The 22,604-nt window shown below is 54.6% G+C and overlaps 1 protein-coding gene across 6 annotated transcripts in view; it reads left to right on the forward strand.

Moving 5' to 3' along the window:
- Positions 1–22,604, forward strand: part of GDPD5 (glycerophosphodiester phosphodiesterase domain containing 5) — a 91,099-nt gene that overhangs the window by 66,506 nt on the left and 1,989 nt on the right. For 3 of the 6 annotated variants that reach the window (XM_030829411.1, XM_030829412.1, XM_030829415.1), the window contains 13 exons: positions 1,494–1,587; positions 2,459–2,518; positions 9,265–9,363; positions 9,653–9,746; positions 10,139–10,284; positions 14,752–14,834; positions 15,973–16,123; positions 16,678–16,896; positions 17,442–17,599; positions 17,921–18,068; positions 19,276–19,358; positions 19,884–19,898; positions 22,187–22,299. In XM_030829411.1, coding sequence (XP_030685271.1) covers positions 1,494–1,587; positions 2,459–2,518; positions 9,265–9,363; positions 9,653–9,746; positions 10,139–10,284; positions 14,752–14,834; positions 15,973–16,123; positions 16,678–16,896; positions 17,442–17,599; positions 17,921–18,068; positions 19,276–19,358; positions 19,884–19,898; positions 22,187–22,299 — 1,463 coding nt within the window. The remainder of the gene's footprint in view (positions 1–1,493; positions 1,588–2,458; positions 2,519–9,264; positions 9,364–9,652; positions 9,747–10,138; positions 10,285–14,751; positions 14,835–15,972; positions 16,124–16,677; positions 16,897–17,441; positions 17,600–17,920; positions 18,069–19,275; positions 19,359–19,883; positions 19,899–22,186; positions 22,300–22,604) is intronic. The other 3 variants (XM_030829413.1, XM_030829414.1, XM_030829416.1) reach the window with 2 other exon arrangements.

A 22,604-nucleotide genomic window follows, 5' to 3' on the forward strand; every position in this document is an offset into this window, starting at 1 on the left:
AAATACAAAAAAAATTAGCCAAATATGGTGGCGGCTGCCGATGGTCCCAGCTGAGGTAGGAGGATCGCTTGAGCCCAGGAGGTCAAAGCTTCAGTGAGCCATGTTCGCATCCCTGCACTCCAGCCTCGGTGACAGAGACCCTGTCTCAAACAAACAAACAAAAACAAAGTGAGTTTATTGAGTACTTACCATGCATCTCACCTCACTTCATCCTCATGAGACCCCATGAAAGGCACTTCTTTTTTTTTTTTTTTTTTTTTTTGAGACAGTCTCGCACTGTCGCCCAGGCTGGAGTGCAGTACCGCGATCTCCGCTCACTGCAAGCTCTGCCTCCCAGGTTCACGCCGTTCTGCCTCAGCCTCCCAAGTAGCTGGGACTACAGACGCCCGCCACAATGCCCGGCTAATTTTTTGTATCTTTAGTAGAGATAGGGTTTCACCGAGTTAGCCAGGATGGTCTTGATCTCCTGACCTCGTGATCCGCCCACCTTGGCCTCCCAAAGTGCTGGGATTACAGGCGTAAGCCACCGCGCCTGGCCGAAAGGCACTTCCTTTTTTTTTGTTTTTTGTTTTTTTTTTCTTTGTTTGTCTGTTTGTTTGTTTTTTGAGATGGAGTCTCGCTCTGTCCCCCAGGCTGGAGGGCAGTGGCATGATCTCGGCTCACTGCAAGCTCCACCTCCCAGGTTCAGGCCATTCTCCTGCCTCAGCCTCCAGAGTAGCTAGGACTACAGGTGCCCGCCACCATGCCCAGCTAAATTTTTTTGTATTTTTAGTAGAGACAGGGTTTCACCGTGTTAGCTAGGATGTTCTCGATCTCCTGACCTCGTGATCTGCCCGCCTCGGCCTCCCAAAGTGCTGGGATTACAGGCATGAGCCACTGCGCCCGGCCTCGAAAGGCACTTTCTTATCCCCATCCTATAGGTGAGGAAACTAAGGCTCAGAGAAGTCAAGTATTATATTCGATCCATTCTAAGACCCCCAATTTTCACATTTTAACATTGAAGTTGAGATGACAGTCACAATTGATGGCATCTTAGAATCATTGAAGCCTGTCCTTCACAAGGTCCTACAAGACAGTGAAAAGCAGAGAAGAGAGGGGATTTGAATCCAGCCTGTGTGCCTCACTCCAAAGCCTGTGCTCCTGACCATGTTGCTTTGTGCAGCGGGGTCCTGGCTTTGCTGTTGATACAAACATATAGGCATGGGGGCGGGGGAACCCACAGGAGGAAGATCCAGCACAGCCTTGGTAATGACTACTTCTGGCCAATAAGATTATGGGGCATTATTTTCTCCTTTACATTTCTTGGTCCCCAGGTGGCTGCCATGAGCAGGCATAGTAGAGCATCAGGCAGACGCTGAGCCTTACTGCTGGGTAAGCAGGGCCTGGTCACTGAGCCCAGCCTGTGGTCTGTGTGGAGGCTCAGACCATCCTGATTCCTGGACCAGGCAGTGGCCTGGTGGAGGTCTGACCCCTGCCCCCTCTCCTCCTGGCAGGTACCTCTACAACCGCATGGGCTACTGGAGTGACTGGCCCGTGCCCATCCTTGTGACCACAGCTGCTGCCTTCGCATACATCGCTGGCCTCCTGGTACATGGGGCTGTTTCGGAGGGCAGGTGGCCCTGCTCCCAGGGGAAGGGAGACTGGCCCTGTGCCGGGCTGATGGAGGGTCCCACCCTGGTATAAAGGGGAAAGCTGTATTTGTAGGAATACTGTATTTGTAGGAATCTATCCTAAGGAAGTAATCAAAATACAGAAAGATATGTATAACATTTTCATTTTTATCTTAATTTATAATAGCGACTAATCAGAAGCTATTTCATGCCACTAGTAGAAAGTTGGCTACATATGGCACATTAAGATTTTGCCCAGGGCCTCTCGGGCTGCTGCACCTGAGGCCTGGGTCCCCCAGAGCAGGAGGTCCTCTTGCTTTTGCCCGTCTCTCTAGGCTGCCCCTTCCTGGAATGTTTGCTCCGGACCCAGTGAGAGCTGTCCTGGCTGAGAGGGCCCACTGCAGGCTTCCTCTTCCAGGAGCCTCTGCTTCAAGGCTCTTGCTCCCGATATTCCACTCACTGAGATGCAGGTGGATCCCTCATGTTGGACTGGGGGCTCCTTGGGGACAGGCCCAAGTCTGTTTCAGAATCCTGGGGATTGGAACTCCCAAATGTTTGATGAATGAAGTTGGGTAGTCCAAGTACAGCAGCACCCAGTGACCTCTTGACGGGGAATCCCACAGAGGAAGAGCCTAGAGGCCTGGAATCATCTGGAAGGAGGCCAGGCTCAGGCTGGCTAGTCTGGGCTGGGCTGGGGAGGGCAGGGCATTCCCATCGCCTGGAAGGAGGTTTGCTGCCTCTACCCAGGGTCAGGCCCAGAGCCGCAGTGGGGAGCAGGGTGTCTGAGAAACTGGCAAAGCCTTCCCGCCCACACGGGCCTGACAATCACCCTGTGGGTCCCTCCTCAGGTCCTGGCACTATGTCACATTGCCGTGGGGCAGCAGATGAACCTGCACTGGCTGCACAAGGTAAGGGCCGCCTCGGCCGGGCCTGGGAGAGGGCAAGGGAAGCTGGAGGCAACAGCAGCAGAAGAAGGGCCTGGCCACCGTGTCCCTCCCCTGGATTGCCACTAGAATTGTTCTCATAGCTAAGGCTGAGCACTCACTATGCGCCAAGCACTTGTCTCACAACCTCGCCCGTCTTCATTCACTTAACCCTTACAGCAACGTTGTCATGTAGGTACTGTTATCATTCCATTTTGTGGTTGGGGAAACTGAAGTACAAAGAGGTTAAGTGACTTGCCTAAGGTCTCCCAGTTTAAACATGGAAGATCCAGGGTCCCGTAGTCATGCTATTAACCAGCAGAGCTCACAGCTCATACTGTGGCACCCACCCTCTGGGGGCCCTGCCTCGGGTCTCACCTGCCTCTTCCTTCTTTGGTGAGCTCTTTTGAGAACCCTGATCTGGCCATTTCATTCCCCAACTTAAAGCCTTTCCACCACTCCCACCACTCCCAGGATGACCCAAACTTCCCTACCTGGCATAATCTGGCCCCTGCTGATCTCCCAACCCGTCATGGGACAGTCACCCTCAGCTTCTGCTACATGAGACATCTCATGCTCTCCCAGCATGTCTGCCTCCTTCCCCCATTTAGCACTTTGCTCTTGCCCTCCCTTTTTCTCTCGGACCCCTTCCTCAGTACCTCCCCTACATACACAGGATTCTCTCCCGGGACTTCCTCAGCTCCTGCAGCCTCCCCTGCTACATGTCTGAACAGCTGTGTTTTTGTGTTTTCAGTATTTGTCTGGCTCCCTGACCCCGACCCACCCAGTTGAGGTGCCCCTTGCAGGCCAGAGTTAACCTCTGTCTCCCTGTTCCCAGTGACCCCCTCAGGGCTGGGCCCAAAGCAGACAGGCTTCACCCATTCCGGAGCCTTAACTCTCTGCCTTACGTCCGTTGCAGGCATAGTGCTGAAGTGTGTTTCTGATGCCCGGTCTTCTTGGGGCCCTGGTGGGCACAGAGTGGTACCGAGCTGACCAAGGCAGAGCCCCTCCCTCCCAGGAACATCTGGATCATCTGCCTTTCCCCAGAGCCTGGCTCCCCGTGGGCCTGCCATTTAGGAAAGGGCAGAAATGTTCAGAAACTACCATGAGCGCATGAGATGGGGCCAGAATGACTCCAAGGGGAGGGGCTCACTTCTAGCTAGAAGACGGATGTGGAACAGGAAAGGAAGAGGGGACAGCATGAGCCTGGGTTGGGCTGTGTGGAGTGGGAGGTGCCTGTGAGCATCCAGGGAGGTACCGAGGCCGGTTCATTACACAGACCTGGAGCTTGGGAGTCAGACCCCAGAGACAGGAGCCGTGGGCAGCCCCTGGTCCCCCCACCTTCCTCCTGCCCCTCACTCTACTCACAGGCCTCCTCTGGGCTTCCACCATCCCCTCTGCGAGGGACTTTCTTCTCCTGGCCGCAAAGCTGGCATTTGAAAGAACTGCACCAGCTGGCACCCTGGGTGGGGCTGGCACATGCTGTGGTCACCTTCTGGGGCCATGCCTCGCTCTCAGCAGGTAAGGTCACACCTGCTTGATTCTAGTGGAGAGGCCTACAGAGCTGCTGAGCCAGCTGGAGCTGGCAGATCAATGCAAGGAAGCAGATCCCATTGTCCATGCTGGTGCCAGCTCCCAGGGTGCCTTCCTCTGCCCTCTGCCCCCTCTGTGAGATAGCAGCATGAGCAGGGTCCTTCCAGGTGGAGCTGACCCAGAGCTGGACCCGCCCTACCAGGAGGGAGTTCCCCAGAGCTCAGAGTGTTCCAGCAGGGCCTGGAAATTCTCTTCTGTTTCCAAGATTCTGTCATTTGATTCTAAAATTCTAAGGACTCTTTATTCTTTTTTGTTTGCTTTAATTAATTTTTGACCATGTAATACATCAACATGATTCAAAATACAAAAAGCACAAAAAAGTATACAAAGAAAGTCCTCCTCACTCTCTTTCCAGACAGATTTTTAGCACATGCACATGTACATATGCATTTCCTTTTTCTTTTTTCTTTAAACACAAACAGTCGCCTACTCCACCCTCTGTTCTGCACCTTAACAGAATTCTTGGAGCTCCTTCGCTGCGTTAAAGCATCCCTGTTGGTATCCATCCCTTGCTTCTGCTCCCTGTTCTGGATATTCCCTGATTCCCTAGGCATCTAGCCAGTTCCCTGTTGATAGACCGGATCGACATCCCAGCTGCTTTCTGTCTTTTGCCAGGATGATGTGGCGGTGACCTGGGAGAGGAATTTCTGGGTGAAGAATGTGTACTTTCATCATTTTGATCTTGCCAAATGGCCTCTTTGCCAAGTGCCTCCGATTCATGCTCTCTTAGCAATGGATAGTTGTTCTATAAAAATACCCTTGCCCATAAACCATCAGCTGATTTATTGGCTTTTGTCAGCCTGATGGGTGAAAAGTGGTACCTTGCTTTAGTTTTCATTTGCATTTCCCTTTGGGTGAGTTAGATTCAGCATTTTTCACGTTTGAGTAACTTGTGTTTTCTTTTCCATAAAACTGTCTCTTCATATCTTTTGCCATTTTTGCCATTGCTTTTTGCTTATTCATTTGCAGGAACTCTTTATAGATGTGGGAAATTAGCCATTAGGCTAACAAACTGCAAATAATTCTTCCTAGTTTGTCATTCATCCTTTGACTTTGCTCATTGCTTTTTTACCATGGGGATATATATTTTTTTATTCTTACGTACTTGAATATGTCATCTCTTGATGACTCCTTGGTTTTGTGTCAGACTCAGAAAGGTCTTTCCCACTCCAAGATTATAAAAATTTTTCTATGGTGTCACTTGGTAATTATATATTTCCAACATTTAATTTTTTCTCTTTTTGGAAGCTATTTTGGGGTATAGTGTGATCTTACTCTGTTCTTTTTAGATGGCTTCCCAATGTTCCCAACTCTCTCTACTGAGAATTTGTCCTTTATTCATTTGAGATGCTATTTTTATCATATACTAAATTTTCTTTATGTATTTGGATCTATTTCTGAATTTTTTGCTTATTTTCATTTATCTATCTGGTCTTATATCAGCAACATAGCATTCTAAACTCTAAAGACCACAGTTTTATAGTATGTTTGTTTTTTGTTTTTTGGTTTTTTTTAGAGACAGTCTTGCTGTGTCGCCCAGGCTAGAGTGCAGTGGCGTAATCTCGGCTTACTGCAAGATCTGCCTCCTGGATTCACGCCATTCTCCTGCCTCAGCCTCCCGAGTAGCTGGGACTACAGGCGCCCACCACCAGCCCGGCTAATTTTTTTGTATTTTTAGTAGAGACGAGGTTTCACCGTGTTAGCCAGGATGGTCTTGATCTCTTGACCTCGTGATCCACCCACCTTGACCTCCCAAAGTGCTGGGATTACAGGCGTGAGCCGCCGCGCCTGGCCTATAGTATGTTTTATTCATGAACTTTGAGAGTCTCTGGTTCCCCTGGGTCCTGAGGAGGGGAGGACAGAAATGCTCAGGACAGGGTGAGAGGGAGCCATTCACAACAGGCCGGGTGCTGAGTAGATCTGGTGCTCATGTGGGGACCTTCCTCCTCCTCCCCAGTCTGCCAAAATCTCCTGTTTCCCAGAAATCTCTCCCAGGTGAGTGTTCAGGAGAAATTGAGGTACCCAGGAGGTGAGGGAGCAGGCTGAAGGGTTCTCGGGAGCTTTACAGTAAACAGGAGGCCCTTTCCCTGAGATGCCCCCCTTCCTGTCCCACCCACCACCCTCTGTGAGGTGTTTTGGTCACAGCTCACACCTCCCCAGGCTGCCCTGAGCACACTGCACTGCTCTTGTGTCCTCGCCTGACTCCCCTGCCTGAGTGGCAGCAGCCCCCAGCCCAGGACCTGCACAGAGGAGGCGTCTGTCAGCAACCCAACCTGAGCCCCAGAGAGGAGCACTGGGTACCACACGGCCCCAAGGCAAGTTACTGGCTGGGCTGGGGCTGGGGCTTCTGCCTCCTACCAAGGCTCCATCAGCCTCTACCTGCCATCTGCTATGTCTACTTCATCACCTCTCCTGGTGAATTCAGACTTCTCTCCATGCACTGGCCCCAGCTTTATGGTTTTTCCTGGTGTCCAGCCTCTGTCCCTCCAGCAGCAGCTTAAGGAAGGCACATTCACTGAGCACCTCCTGTGTGTGCCAGGCACTGCATTCACCATAACAGCAGTAACCATCCTTTATCGGGTGCTGACCACATGTGTCAGGCACCTTTCACTCAGAATTTCACAATCATTTCACTCCTCACAATAATCCTGTTCCCATGATAACATGCTCACTTTTTAAAATGATATCACTGAGATTTAGTAAGCATTTTCTTCTGGCCAGCCGTTGTACTAAGCATTTCACTTGCATTTCTTCATTGATCTTCCCCAACCCCCTTCCAGGTAGGTACTCGCTATCCCTATTTCACAGCTCTGGAAAGGTCCCTGGAGAGGATGTGGAAAGATCCCCAATAGGTAGCAGAGCCAGGATTTGACTGAAGATCGTGATTCAAGTGAGGCTCTTAACCCTGGGCCAAACTGTCTGCCATTTGGACTGCAAAACCCAGAGGTCAGATACCCCTAAGAGGCCAGCTGTTGCACCTCTGCAAGGCGGGGTTCCACCTCCTCTCGGATCCCAGCACCTAGGCCAGACTCACCGAGTGAATGAAAGACTCTGTTGTATCCCCTGTTCCCACCATTGCTATCACAAGCCACAGTCCCATGAGGACAGAGAACCCAAGGCCACTTTCTCAGAGAAGGACGGTGGTCTGTCTCTGGGCCTCTAGGGTGGGATTCATCCTTCTCAGTCAGATTTCAGGAGCGATGGTGGTTGCGTTGTTGGGTGTCAGTGCTATTGCTGTAACTTAATGATGCAAGGTAGGGAAAGTCCCACAGACGCTGAACATGCAGTGATGCTGCTGAGCGTGATGATTACCACCAAAGCAACTGTGGAACTCAGAGATAATAACATTTTTAATTGTATTAGGGTTTAGGGAATCAGTTTTATTGCAAGCCATTTCCATTAACAGGTATTGTGATGAGATGCTCCCAGAAACCATCCTTAACTCGCTGTGTGCAGAGCCTCTTCCCACGATGGCCACAAGGGGGAGCTGCGCGCCGGGGGCAGCCGGGAAGAGGGGCCTGAGTGCCGAGGGCGGGGTTCTCAGGGGTTCGGAGGCGCAGCTGGGCCTCCCAGAGACTGCGCAGCCTCTCTGACACCAGCGTGCTGTCTGTCCAAGAAAGCGCACACCTCCTCACCCCCTGAGATGGGCAGAAGGTGTTCCTTTCTGGTTCTGCCCCTTCAAAGCTCCGTGACCCAGCCAGCTGTTCCGCTCCCCGAACCTCGGTTTCCGTGTGTGAGATGAGGATGCTCATGCCTCCGCGGAACCAACCTGTGGACCACGCGAAGCGCCCCCACAGGCCCAGGCACGCCCGTGCCTCTTTCCGCCCCAAGCCCGCATGTCACAGCCCTTCCAGCTCCTCACCTGCCTCCCTCGGGTCTCTTGGGGGAACATTTGTTTCCAGGCTGATGGGCTGGAATGAAAAGCCTCCCAAGGGAAACTTCATCCCAGACTCAGCATTCCCCGCCAGCGAGTGAAGGTCCCTGAGTAGGGAGCGGAGATGCTGGCCACCGTCCCACCCTCATCATCTAGAAATGCCACTGTCCCTGCTCGGCGTCGGAGGGCCCTTGGCCGCTGCTGCCTCTGGGAAAGGTTGCCTCAGGAGAAAGGGGGTGAGGGCCCTGCCAGCAGCGAGAACGGCTCCAGGCAGGCAGGGCGGCCGGCAGTGCTGTGGGAGAAGGACAGGCCTTTGGAGGGAGGTGGGAGACGAGTCTGGAGAAACTAGGGGGACGGAGGTAGCGGCTTTGACTGACCCTTCCAGAGACTGGGAGCTGCAGGAGGCTTTGGAGGAGAGCCACAACCTGGGCTTTAGGGAGGCACGCCTGGGGGTGTGGAGGGGGGTGGGTGGAGTGGGATCCACAGCCAGGGGCGAGGGGCTGGGGGCCGAGGAGCTGAAAACCTCTGCCGAGCTTCGCGTGGTTGAAGATTTCAGGTCTTACCTGTCACCAGAGATCTCTGTCCCTTGGAGGTGCCACCTCATCCTCCATGAGAGCTGTGTTTTGCTTTCTTCTGGAGGCTGCAAGGAGGGTGGCCCCCATCATGGTGGACCTGGATGCTGGGAGTCTGGGAGAGGGCAGGCCGTGGAGGTGGGGCAGGTGGAGATGTGTTTCACCACCCATCCCTGCCTGAAGTGCCACTGTGAGCCCAGCCCAGGGTGCCAGGCTGGGCTGCACTCCAGGCTCCTGCAGCGGACCCAGGTCCTCAGCCTCCTTCCCCTGAGGCCTGGGCATGGCCTGGACAAGTGGATTTCCTCCTCTGCTGTGCCACGCTGAGTTGGCAGGGAGGCTGGGCGGGACCTTGGATGTGACTAACCTGCCAGGCCCAGGGAGGTCCCCCTTACTGAATGTCCTCCCTCCTCACAGCTCCCTCCTCCTCCTGTCCCCATCCTCCTTTCTATTTCTCACTGTCCCTTCCTCTCTGGGTCTGCCGGCCTCCTCCTACCTCAGTCTCTCCCTGCCGTGTCCATCTGCCGGTCTCTGGTTTCCTGGCAGCCCATGCCTGTCTCCTTCCTCCCTCCCCTCTGCCCTGCTCCATCAGCCTCTCCTGTTCTCTCCGTCTCTCCCTCTGGCTCCTCTCTCAGACACACTGGGAACCCACCCACCTGCTCTGAGCCTCTGTCTGGTGACTCTTCCCCCTCCAGATCGGGCTGGTGGTCATCCTGGCTTCCACGGTGGTGGCCATGTCAGCCGTGGCCCAGCTGTGGGAGGATGAGTGGGAGGTGCTGCTGATCTCCCTGCAGGTGAGTGAGGAGGGGGCCTGGGCAGCTGCTCCCCCAGGACCCTCACAACAAGAGCCTTTCTGTCACTTCCCTTTCTCCAGACCAAGGCCCAAAGAAGGGCAGGGAGGGGCCCAGGGTCACAGAGCAGGTCAGAACTAGGGAGGACACCAGGGTCCTGAGGCTCCCAGTGTCCTCAGTTGGCAGATGGAGACAGGGCTGCCTGGCTCATAGGTAGAAGTTGGAGGCTGGTGACACAAGGTCTGGGCAGAGCTGGGCGTTACTGGTCTCCCTTCCCTCTCCCTGCAAACAGGGCACAGCGCCATTCCTGCATGTGGGGGCCCTGGCAGCAGTCACCATGCTCTCCTGGATCGTGGCAGGACAGTTTGCCCGTGCAGAGCGGACCTGTGAGTAGAACTGTGAAGGGCCTGCCCCTCCAATCCCTGCAGGTGCCAAGACCAGCTGGCGCTGCCCTGACCTGGGCTTTCCTTGGGGGTGGCCTGGAGATGGGGTGGGACCCCTGCACTCAGTGAGGGGGATTCTGGCTCAGAGTGGCCCACAGAGTCCACAGAGGGTCACAGCTTCAGTCAGCCTCGCACTGTATTCCTCCTCCACGTCTCTCTCTGCATGCATGCACCTGTGTCTGTGTGAGTTAGAGGCAGGGTTCACCTTCCCAGCAAGAATAAGGGCTGCCCCCTAGAGCACCTGGATCCTGACAGGTCGGGGGTATAGGGGTCCAGCATTGCACCCCAACCTGCCCAGGGCTCACCAGGCAGCACTCACGGCCCCTTATCTGCAGCCTCCCAGGTGACCATTCTCTGTACCTTCTTCACCGTGGTGTTTGCCCTCTACCTGGCCCCTCTCACCATCTCCTCTCCCTGCATCATGGAGAAGAAGGACCTCGGCCCCAAGCCTGCTCTCATTGGCCACCGCGGGGCCCCCATGGTGAGTGCCACCTCAGGGTCGTAACAGCCCCATTGGGGTGGGGTGCAATGGGGGGGACCTTCTTGGGAAATGGATATATGTAATGGTAGCAACCATTTGTAGCTTTTTGAGGGGAGGTACATGGGAAGGATTGGTAAAAAGGCCGGGAGTGCTGGGATGGAAGCACATCTTGAAGCGTCCTGAGGGCGTCTTGCTAAAAAGATTTCACTTTTGTCCTAAGTGCCCTGCAAAGATGCAGGAGGGTTTTAGGCCCAGGCTAGACCCAGGTACCAGTTAGGAAGGCCCAGGAGACGGATGCTGAGTGTGGGGCCTGGGGGCTGCCACCAGGCATCAGGAGAACCCTCCAGGAGAGCTGGGAGGCAGCTCAGAGCCCACTGTGACAGTGAATACGGCTGAACCGGCTTGAGTTGGAGAGAGAGGAAGGGATCAAAGTCAGCGCCGCATCCTGCCACCAGGGCACCCCACAGCCCTGCAGGAGAATTTCGGTGAGAGGGCAGGCTCCAGAGCCATGTTGCCTGAGTTAGCATCCCAGCACAGCCCTTACCAGCTGTGGGAGGCCCAACAGTTTCCATCTCTTTGCCTGGTTCCCCCATCTTGTACCATGGGACTAGTGAGAGCACCTGCCATGGGGCTATGAGGAGCAGGAGTTAGCATGTGTGCAGTGCCCAAATATGCACATGGTGCACAGAAAGTAAGAGGTAGACACTGCTGTTACCTTGGGCAGGGCCATCTCTCTGGATCAGGGTCTCCTGCTCCATGAAAGCCTTGAACCCAGGCCCTCAGCAACAGCAGTACCACCCCCACCCTGCCAAGTGGGGGGGTGTGTGAGCACTTCCTGAGGGCTTGGCTTCCTGGTGTTCCAGGCTGTTGTGGGACCTCAGGGTAGTTAGGGGGTCTCACATAACTGCTTTGGAAGGAGGTGCTGGGTCTGCCGGGCTGCCACTCACTCTGGAAGTCTGGCCCCCTGCATGTGGTGGGTGTTATTTTCTTGATAAGACTCCAGCCCCTGAGCCAAACTCCAGTGCTGACCCCAGCCCCTCCCAGAGGCAGCCAGTGGGGATCTGGATCTGGTGTCCAGTTTGGCCACATGCTGCCTGTGCATCTTGGAGGGGTCACCAGTCCCCTCTGTGCCTCAAAGGTACAGATGCCCATGCTGCTGGTTATTGTGAGGACCAATTGGAGCCCAGCCTTCCCAGTGGGGGCAGGGGAACTCTTCTGAGGGGCTCAAAATGATGGCTCCTCCTGTCTCCGTGACTCAGATTACCATCTCCTGGGCTCCCTCCAGCGGCCAGGGGACACAAGTGGTATGCTGAAGCAGGAAGGTGGCCCCAGCGAGGATGGTTTTCTTTAGTAGAAAAAGGTCAAATATATGCAGAAGTGGAGAAAAGCATATAATGACTCACATCATGAAGAAGGATGTAATGAATCCAATCCCATACTTATCAACGCTTGGCCATTCTTGCTTCATCTGTTCCCTACTTGTTTTTCTGGAGTAGTAAAGCAAATCTTAGGCATCGCATCATCTTACCCATAGGCACTTCAGGATGTATCTGTAACACATGAGGACTTTAGAAAGATACATAACCATAATGCTGTTATTACACCCAGCCAATATTAAGGATAATGATTCCTTAATATTATCTGAAATGGAATCCATGTTCAATTTCCCTTTATTGTCTTGAAAATGTCTTTTTACAGTTTAGTTGTTAAAAATCAGGATCCAAATGCAGTCCATAGCATGCATCTGGTTCGCGTGTCTCCTGAGTGCCTTTTGGTCTGTAACAACCCCACGGCCAGGCTCAGTGGCTCATGCCTGTAATCCCAGCACTTTGGGAGGCCAAGACGGGCAGATCACCTGAGGTCAGGAGTTCGAGACCAGCCTGACCAACATGGAGAAACCCCACCTCTACTAAAAATACAACATTAGCCGGGTGTGGTGGTACATGCCTGTAATCCCAGCTACTCAGGAGGCTGAGACAGGAGAATTGCTTGAATCCGGGAGGTGGAGGTTGCAGTGAGCCGAGATTGCGCCATTGCCCTCCAGCCTGGGCAACAAGAGGGAAACTCTGTCTCAAAAAAAAAAAGAAAAATTCCCCCTCCCTTTTTTCCCTTAGGCTGTTTATTTGTCCTGAGAAATTGAGTCATTTGTCCTGTGGGATTTTTCACATTCTGCATCTGGCTGATCATGCCCTGGTGGTAGTTTTTGAGGGGCTGGCAAGGGTCCCCTCTGTGTGTCCCTGTGCATTGCCTTGGGGGGCTCTGACTCTGGGTCCACATGTCTGTGTGTGGTGAGGAAAGTGCACATCTCTGTCTTGGAGACTGTCTGTGTGTCCCTGGATGTGTTGTTCCTATGCAGATGTGGCCTGTCCCTCTGTGCATATGTGTATGTGTACTTTAATATTTGCACTAACTCTGAAGCTAGGACTCTTTTTTAATAGTACTTTGAGTTGCTGTTTTCTAAATCCGGGTCTCTTAACCATAGTGTCCCGCCCACCTGAGTAACCACCACCCCCCTATGCACACCCTCCTGACAACAGAACCCCACTTGGACTGGCCTGAGGCAGGTGCGAGCTCTGAGATGGGGACTAAGAATTCACCCCAGCAACGTGTATGCTTCTGGGGCCTTCCTGGAGTCCTGAGTCTGGCCAGGGAGGGCCAGGTTTCCACATCTTTTTCTCCAGGAGGCCAGCACCTAAGCCAGAGAGAACTTAACTGTGTCTAAAAGCTTCCAAAAAAGACTTTCCCCTTCCCAAACACTTCCTCTGCCCTGAGGGTCTTCGTAACCCCTTCCAAGCTTCTGCCTTCTGCAGCCCCAGCCCATGCAGCAGGGAGCATGGGCCTCTGTCAAGTGGCCACTGATGGAAGGCCTGGCCACAGGGTATTTAGAGATGGGTGGGATTCCACTGAGTCTATGCCTCTCTCTCCATGCCTTTGTAGTCCTGCTGCTCCCCCTGGAAGTGCCTCACACAACCCACTGGACTGGGAGACAGATAACATGTCCTCCAAGAGTGCTGTATGCCAGGGACAGGGGAAGAAAGAAACTGATTACAGAGACCCTGCTGTGTGCCGGGTCCTGGGCTAGGGTCTGTGACTTTTGTTATCTCACCTATGAGGTTGATAATGTTAGCCCATTTTATAGCTAAAGAAACTGAGGCCCCAGCTCTGTGTCTGGGAAGTGAAATTGCACCTTTTCAGTCCGTTCCAAAGCCCTCACCACTCCCTGGCTCCCCAGTGCTAGGCTGTGTCACAAAAGAGGGGAGTGGCTGGGGAACATCGTGGCCAGAGGGAGAGAAGGTGGGAACAGGATTGTCTTCAGTGGGAATGAATGAGATAAGCCATGGGAATCCTTCCCACCTCACCCCTTCACTGACAGAGGCGGGGCAGTGGGGGGCGGGGGGTGTCCTCCTTCCCTCCTTCCCTCCAACCATCCCTCATGGAACTGGTCTTAGCCCAATCCTTGGTTTGGTGCTGACCCCCAGTGGCAGAAATGGGTATGACAGTCCTCAGATGAGACCCAACTAGGGAGGCTTAGAACCCCAACTGTCCTAAGCATGAAGACCCTCATGAGTACACATCTCTAAGGGGCACATGGGGAAACTGAGACCCACAGAGAAATATACCCAAAGTCAGAACAATAGTTAATGGCAGAGTCAAGGCTAGAACCAGAGCTGGGTGTAGTGGCATGCACCTGTAGTCCCAGCTATTTGGGAAGTTGAAGCGGGAAGATTGCTTGAGCCCAGGAGTTTGAGGCTGTTGTGAGCTGTGATTGTGTCACTGCACTACAGCCTGGATGACAGCAAGACCCTGTCTCTTAAAAAAATGCTAGAACCAGGATCATGTAAGGGGAAAACAGTTGCTATTTATTAAGCACTTACTGTATATATCAGGCAGTGTGCTAGAGGCTTTTAGTTCACATAACAGTCCAGGGAGGGAAATAGTGCTGTCATGTTTATATAGATGAGGAAACTGGTCCCCCACTGAAACTCTACCATCCCATCTACACTCTCTTCTTCCAGATCTCCCCCTGGACTTGTCTCAGGGTATAACCAAGAGGGAATTTCACATTCCGCCCCAGCCCAAGACTGCCAGAGAGCCACAGAGGACTGTAAAAAAGCCCTCCAGCCCCAGTGTCTAGCTCAGTGCCTGGGATACAGCAATGATAACATAGTGACCATAGCTACCATGTGTCAAGTGCTAGCTACATGTCAGGCATTTATATGCATCACACTAACCAGCCCTGCCTCCCCCGCCCCCAGTAAAACCAATGAGGTAGGCATGATTTAGCAGATGAGGAAGCTGAACTTCAGAGAAGCTGAGTGGGTGCCCAGGGTCACACAGCTACTCTGTGGAGGAGCCAGAATTAGAACCAGGCCTAGCCCAGCCTCCCAACATGGAAGACTTTCCACTGGCTGGGGAGGGTACATCAGCTGAATCTTGGCTCTCCCTTCACCACCCCTTCTTCCCCAGCTGGCTCCAGAGCACACACTCATGTCCTTCCGGAAGGCCCTCGAGCAGAAGCTGTATGGGCTCCAGGCTGACATTACCATCAGGTAGGTGTAGCGGAGGGGAGATAGTTCCTCTAACCCCTCCCACACGCTTCGGCATCCACCTGGGTCTCTGCTGGGGGAACCTCTGGTCTCAGAGCCTCTGAGATGGGAGGAGGGAGGCTTAGATTATCCACAGCAGGGAAGGCACCCTGTTCCTGCAGACTCCAGAATGTAAAATAGAGGAAAGAACAAATGCTCTTGGTGCAAGCAGGAGCCCTGCCACAGAGCCACTTGAAGGGAAAAATAGATGATAGAGCTCCAACACTCTCATGAGGGAAATAAAGCAAGTTGCAGAGTGATACATTCACTGTGACTCCAGTTACATTTTAAAATACCACAAAAAAGTGACATATACACTTTCTCCATGTACATATATAAGTAGATATTAGTATAAATGGCAGGAAGAATCCATACTAATCTCATAACAGAGGTTATCTGAGAAGGGAAGAAGGGCAGGACTGTCATATATAGTTGTACAGGTTGCATACTGAACAAGGGCATCACATATATGAGGACATTGTTCCCAGTATAGACATAGAATTGTGTGTTTATCACAACTTTCTAGCAGACGATGGTAAAATGCCTTGAGGAACAGAGGGCATGGGTACCTTTTACTGTTTCACACTAAGGCACCATATGAGCTATTTGCAACCCTGGTAGAGTAGACAAGGATTGGGGTTGGGTGGAATTTGCCAAAGAGGTCTACATTTGCACTGTTCTCATCATAACATCACAGGGATTTGGTTCCAAACTGGATTCCACCACTTACAGGCTGTGGACCTTGAGCTAGATACTTCCCTCTCTTAGCCTCAGCTTCTCCATTATCAAATGAGGCAGCACCTACCTTCCAAGGTCGCTAAGAGAGTAGGTCCAGCTTTTTCCCAGCCCTCCCTCCTTGGCAGTCCCCACCCCCATCTGACCCTCACAGAGAGCCAGAAGGCATTGGCCCTTCAGGGTCAGCCACCAGCCCACTGTCTTCCCTGTGCAGATGGGGAGACTGAGGCCCAGAGAGGGGCAGAGCCAGCTGGGATCCTGTGCTGGGTGGGGAGGACTATGTGGGGTGACTGTGTGGGGTGATCATTGGTGGGCAGGTAAGGGATCTGGGGGGGTCAGTGACTCGGTGGCCCCACCCTCCCTGCAGCCTGGACGGCGTGCCCTTCCTCATGCATGACGCCACCCTGCGGCGCACCACCAACGTGGAGGAGGAGTTCCCGGAGCTGGCCCGCAGACCTGCCTCCATGCTCAACTGGACCACCCTGCAGAGACTCAACGCTGGCCAGTGGTTCCTGAAGGTCTGGCTGCACCTGATCCCAATCTTAGGCATGGAAAACACCAGCAGGGACTGCAAGGAGTGAGAGGTGCAAGGGTGGCCATCAGTTTCGAGACCCCCACTCTCAGAGCTTTCCCGACCTCCACCCAAGCTGCTTAGTGGCCTCCTAGGCTCCTGCCACTGCTGCCAGACTCGTGGTTGTCACTGCTTGTTCTGGGTCCATTTCCCTCACTAGAAAAGGTTGACAGGGAGGAGAGCAGTGAATAGAATTGTTAACTCTGTAAAACTCTAGAGAGGGGTTGGCTCTGTGGCCTGAAATGCTCTAGAAGGAGAAATGCTGTGGGTCTGGGAGCGATTCCAAGCAAGCTGTCCGCCGTCCTCTTGGTAAGCAGGGTGTGGGGTAGAAAAGTTACGGCTGGGGCCTCCTACAGTCTCCACATGGCCATAGCCATCAATCTGCCTGACCCCAGCAGACTCTGGCAGCCCAGGGGTCTCCACGCTTGGTTGCCAGAAGGGTATGTGGGGGCCCCCAAAGGGCTGATGATGCAGCCATGTGTGTGTCCCTGTCCCTGCCAGACTGACCCCTTCTGGACGGCCAGCTCCCTGTCACCCTCCGACCACAGAGAGGCCCAGAACCAGTCCATCTGCAGCCTGGCAGAGCTCCTGGAGCTGGCGAAGGGCAATGCCACACTGCTGCTCAACCTGCGCGACCCGCCCCGGGAGCACCCCTACCGCAGCAGTTTTCTCAACGTGACTCTGGAGGCCGTGCTGCACTCCGGCTTCCCCCAGCACCAGGTGAGGCTGTGCAGCACAGCTCTGCCCCTGGGAGCCCTGGCCTGGCTAGAGCCCTGCTGCTGCATAGCCTTTCCCTGTTGCACTCCGGACTTCAGCTTTCCCATTTGTAAAATGGGGATCACACACCCCTCACTTCCCTGGCAGGGTCATCATGGGACAAGAAAACACTTTAAAATGTATATAGGTCCAGGTCATCAAGTTATTTCAGCGAAGTGTTGCCCTGTCGTGTGGTGTAATAATTTGGGACCGGAGAAATCTGACGTCAGTTTAGGACGGCACACTAGGTGCTAGTGGCCATGTGCAGAGTAGTGGCTGTTTGGGTTTTCCCTCCCATACTGACAGCAGGCCAGATGGGAAGCTTCCTGAGTTGCTGCCAGTGTGCTTTGCAGCCTTAGCTGGGACTGAGTCCTGCCCTGCTAATGACTGCATCTAAGCTTTCACCGCCTGCCAGGTCCCGTCTCTTAACCCCACAGATGCTCTAGGAGGAGTAGGTACTCTTACCTATTGTGCAGAAAAGTCTGAGGCTGCCTCTCTCCTGCCTGCAGGTCATGTGGCTGCCTAGCAGGCAGAGGCCCCTGGTGCGGAAGGTGGCTCCCGGCTTCCAACAGACATCAGGCTCCAAGGAGGCAGTTGCCAGCCTGCGGAGAGGCCACATCCAGCGGCTGAACCTGCGCTACACTCAGGTGTCCCGCCAGGAGCTCAGGTGCCTGCCCTGCCCAGGGCTCCTCCAGGAAAGGGTGGGACTGAGTCTCTCCCAGTCCTGCCACCACCACCCCCCAGCACTCACACACAGTCGGGCAGAGGGATGGGCACACAGAGGAGTCAGGCACACATGGTTCAAAGATGAGAGGGTGAGTGTGTCGGGCAGACCCGGGCTTGTCCCGGAGCTTGGCCCTCTGGAGCCGATGTTCCTTCCCCCGGGCATGGCTGTGAGGTCATGAAGAGGACATACTTTACCAGCCCCCACACTGGGCCCGGAGCTGCCAGGGTCCACATGCTGACCTGCCTCTCCCCTGCCCCACAGGGACTACGCGTCCTGGAACCTGAGTGTGAACCTCTACACAGTCAACGCGCCATGGCTCTTCTCCCTGCTGTGGTGTGCGGGGGTCCCATCCGTCACCTCTGACAACTCCCACACCCTGTCCCAGGTGCCCTCCCCCCTCTGGATCATGGTGAGTTGGGGGGCAGAGAGCACCTGGGGGGCAGTGCTGGAGCTGCCTATGGCCTGCCCTGACAAGCCCCTGGCAAGCTCTGTGCTTGGGGCTGTCCCTGGGAGTTCTCTGGCATGGTGGGGAGTCCATGGTGGGAGTGCAGGCTTGAGGCATGAGGGTTTCATGGCATCTGGGATCTGCACTAAGGTGCTGGGAGGACCCTGGGCCTGATCCACAGGGAGAAAAGCATCACTAAGGGCTCTAGAGAAGTAAAGAGCTGCTTGGGTTTCTTTGCTTTGGAGGGTAACAACAAGGACAGGAATAGGAAGCACTGACCAGGTGCGGGGCTCACGCCTATAATCCCAGCATTTTGGGAAGCAGAGGCAGGATGATCACTGGAGCCCAGGGGTACAAGACTAGCCTGGGCAACCCTGTCTCTACAAAAAAAAAAAAAAAAATTAATTAATTTGCTGGCCATGGTGGCACACGCCTATAGTCCTAGCTACTCGGTAGGCTGAAGTGGGAGGATTGCTTGAGCCCAGCAGGTCAGGGCTGCAGTGAGCTGTGATCACTCCAGCCTGGGTGACAAAGTGAGATCCTGTCTCAAAAAATAAAAATAAAAATAAATAGGAAACATTAAAATCTGCTTAGAGAACAGCAAATAAAGCAATATTTTAGCTGGTTGACTGGGCACCTGCAGATAGGTGGTGGCTCCACTGTCACCCTGAGCATGCGGAAGGGGGGTGGAGGGTATCCTTATGGCTGAGAGAATGCAGTGCCAATGAATCAGACCTAAGCTGTGGATGGTTCTATGGGAGAGGAGGGTGAAGGGAAGGCAGGCTGGGGAAAGGGGCGAGACTGATGGATGAGAGTCAGCGGGGTGGGGGGCAGCAGAGCCACTGTCTTTCAGTATCTGGCTCCTGCTTTGAGGTCCCTGGACACACAGACCCTGCAGGCCTAGCACACACCCCCTCTGCCCTGAGCACCATACAGTCCCCTCCTACCCTGAGAGTACACACGTGTGCACACACACGCCCCAACCCCCAGGTCCACAGCGCCCGGAGCCCACACCTGCAAAATGTCATCTTCAGCCCCCAGACCCTCTCAGGGTCCTACCTTGCCCTTCCCCAGTGGCCATGTGGGGTCCTCTGGTCCACGGACCCTCAGTCTGGAACCTCAGTCTGGACTGGCCATGACTGGAAGTTGGCCTCGGGCCGTCTGTCCACAGCCCCCGGACGAGTACTGTCTCATGTGGGTCACTGCCGACCTGGTCTCCTTCACCCTCATCGTGGGCATCTTCGTGCTCCAGAAGTGAGTAGGATCTGACCACTTCCGTGGCTGTCCCTACCCTGCAGCAGGCCCAGCCCCCACCCCAGCCAGTTGAACTCACTCCTGAGCCCTGGGCCCTCAGCCAGGAGCAGCCCTGACCAGGGAAGAAGGAAGGACTCCGGTGGCCCCATCCTCCCTCAGACAGAGGCTGGGTGGCTTCTGGAATGAACATGCAGCTGGGAGCCCAGAGCCAAGCTCTGCCTTGAGTGGCTGTGTGGGCTTAAGTGAATTTCAGCTCCTCTCCGGGCTGGCCTGCTTATCTGTTAGCCAGGGCATGGGTTCCCACCAGCCCCCAGCAAGATAGCTGGGGTGTGCTCGCAGTGGGGAGGTGCGGTTGGTCCCAGGGAGGGTCTAGGGCCAGCCTGGGGCCCCCACCCAGCCAGGAACTAAGGGGCTGGGATTTTATTCTTGACTGACGTTCTCTCTCTGTCCCATTCTGCTCTGATCGGCGCATGTCCCTCCTCTCTCCCCCTCCCCCTCTCTCTGCTGCACTCTGGCATCTCACAGCTATCACTTGATCAGGTAATTCTGGTGTGGTCTTCCTCCTCCTTCTGTTCCTCTTTCTCCCTCTTGCCATCCCCTTCTCCAGTTCTGTCTAAAAATCCACCGTGCACCAAGCCCTGTGCCTGGGTCACCTAGCAGACAGCGCCCTTGCCTGAAGCCTCCCTTACCCCTGCGATCCTCTTTTCTGCTCCTCCTGTCCCACTGCCGTGTGTGTTCCTCTGCTCCCTGTTCCCACAGCCATTTCTGCAGGTGGGGACCAGTGTTTCCTTGACAGCTTCCTGACCTGGCCTCTCTGCACCAAAGTGTCTCCCTGGGGGAGAGGACCCTGCCTGGGCACCCCCATCCCCCTGCCTCTGGCACTCACAGAGGCCTTCACCACTTGCCCAGGGCAGACCCTACCAAGTTTCTGCCTTTCTCTTCCCGTCTTCTCCCTTCCTGGCTCTGCCTCTCCCACTGTTCACTCTTCCTGTTTACCTTTCTCTGCCTCTCCCATCTCTTTCTCTCTCTTATTTACATTCTATCTCTAGCACCCATCCCTGCTTTGCTCCCCGCAACACACAGCCTTTTCCTCATTCCCCTCAGAGGACCCCACAGTGGCTGAGCTTCCTGTTCTGGATGTGCCTGGCCGAGAGACCCTGGCCTGACACTGTCCTTCTGGGCTTCAACATGAATTTCCACGATGGGACCTAGAGCTTAGGGACTCACGTCTCCCTCTGTCTAGTGCCTTGGCCCCTCCTGGGTCAGGCAGCTTCACCAACCAGGTTCTAGGAGGAGATGCTGTCCCTGGCTATGGGACATTCCTTGAGTCATTCCTCTGTCCACCCAGTTAACCAGCATCCACATACGAGGGCTGCTGATGCTGTGTCTGCAGCAGGAGTTGAGCCTTCTCACGTGGAGCCCCAGTGTGCTGGGGAGGCTGCCCCATGGTGATTCAGTGGCTGGCACAGACATGCTGGGTCTGCTCAGACACAGCCAGGGCAGTGTCATTGTCTCCTGGGGATCAGGAGAGGCCTGATGGAGGAAGGGACCCTGGGGGACAAGGCCGGGGGAGGATACCATTTCCCTGCGGGCCTTATTCTTCCATTCATTCACTCAACAAGTACAGGTCAGCTCCCGGGACACAGCAGGCACTGATGGTGCTGGGGCACAGCGATGAACAGAGAGAGATTTGCTCACTGCACTCAACGATTCATAGGGCAGCCAGCCTCGCCAGGGTGTCCGTGCCACCCCCAGCCTCCTGCTTTCCCCTTGTCTGCCTGCTCTGTTCATCCATCCATCCGCCTGTCCGTCTGTCTGTCCACTTCTGCTGCGCTGACCCCATCTAGTAACTCACAATTGGTTTCTTGTGGAGTCTTGGCTCTCTCCACCCCCAAGCAGGGTTCAGTCCCTGAGGCAGTTGGGTTCTTGTTCCCAAGCTGATCACCCACTCCTCTTGGTGGGGACAGGGGTGAGAGTCCAGTGATCCTTCTGCCTAGATCCCAGGAAAGGTCTAAGTTCAGAGGCCAGGGACTGGGGCTAGTTCAGAGGAATGACAATAGTGAAGACAGTGGCCTGGGCTGGGCACAGAAACCTGAGTCCTTTCCACTTAGTGCCTGGTCCCTGCATGCCCTGTGCATGCTCCACCTCCCAGCCTACTCTTGAGTAATTTTCCCCCACCTTGCACCTGTCTCAGCCATTAGAGGGATTCATGCTCTGACCTCCCTCCCCATTAGGACTGCCAGGACAGAGCAGCAATTGGCCCCACTCCAAGTCACTCTAACCTCCTTGCCTTGGGAACCTGTGCAGACCAGCTCTAGGCAAAGCCCCCTACCACCTGGCCCCACCCCCCTGCTTTCCTTCCGTCCCTCTCAGGGGGTCTCCCCAATGGCTTCACTTAGTCTGGTCATGATGGTGGAGCTGTAAGAGACATCAGCTGGGACTCCCTGAGATTGGTGTGTGCCCCAGCTTAGGTCAACAGAGTCGTGCTACTAAGCTCCTCCTGCTCCCAAATCTGTCCCATTCAAAGAGAGCCAGGTGCATTACTGGGGACACCTGAGACAGAACTAACCAACCCTAGTCCTGGGCCAGGGCTGCTGACTGACGGCTCTGGAGGTAAGAGGGAGGCCAGGGAGCCCTGGCTGAGAGTCAGTAGGCTCTGATTCAAGCCCCAACTCTGCCCTCTCTGGGCCTATTTCCCCATTGTATAGTGGGACAAGAGTCCTGCTGGTCTCTCGGGCCACATCCAGAGAGGCTCTGGAAGTAGGCAGGGTCCCTGCTCCAAGGGAGGGGTGAGGAGGGACCTGATGCCCACGGGGCTGTCTCTGCAGGTGGCGCCTGGGTGGCATACGGAGCTACAACCCTGAGCAGATCATGCTGAGTGCTGCGGTGCGCCGGACCAGCCGGGATGTCAGCATCATGAAGGAGAAGCTCATTTTCTCAGGTACACAGCCCTGCAGCCAGGTGGAGGCAGGCCCTGGGCCCAGCTTTCTGCACCCCCACATGCAAACAGATGTGTATGCACACACATTCACATGCGGCACATAAGGGTAGGGACAAGGGCACAGACGTACATAAACCCACCGGGATTATACCCACATACAGACAAAGGCATAAGTACACATGTGAAAACACACACCCCCCCACACACAGTCATCCACCCTGTCATCCACCATGGCTCGGTGTCAGTGCCATGGTTGGTGGGCAGGGGTGGGGTAGGGAGAGGAGCCTGTTTTGAAGGCCCATCCC

The sequence above is a fragment of the Nomascus leucogenys genome, chromosome 15 (genome assembly GCF_006542625.1).
Source record: "Nomascus leucogenys isolate Asia chromosome 15, Asia_NLE_v1, whole genome shotgun sequence".
In the NCBI taxonomy this organism is placed as follows: Eukaryota; Metazoa; Chordata; class Mammalia; order Primates; family Hylobatidae; genus Nomascus; species Nomascus leucogenys.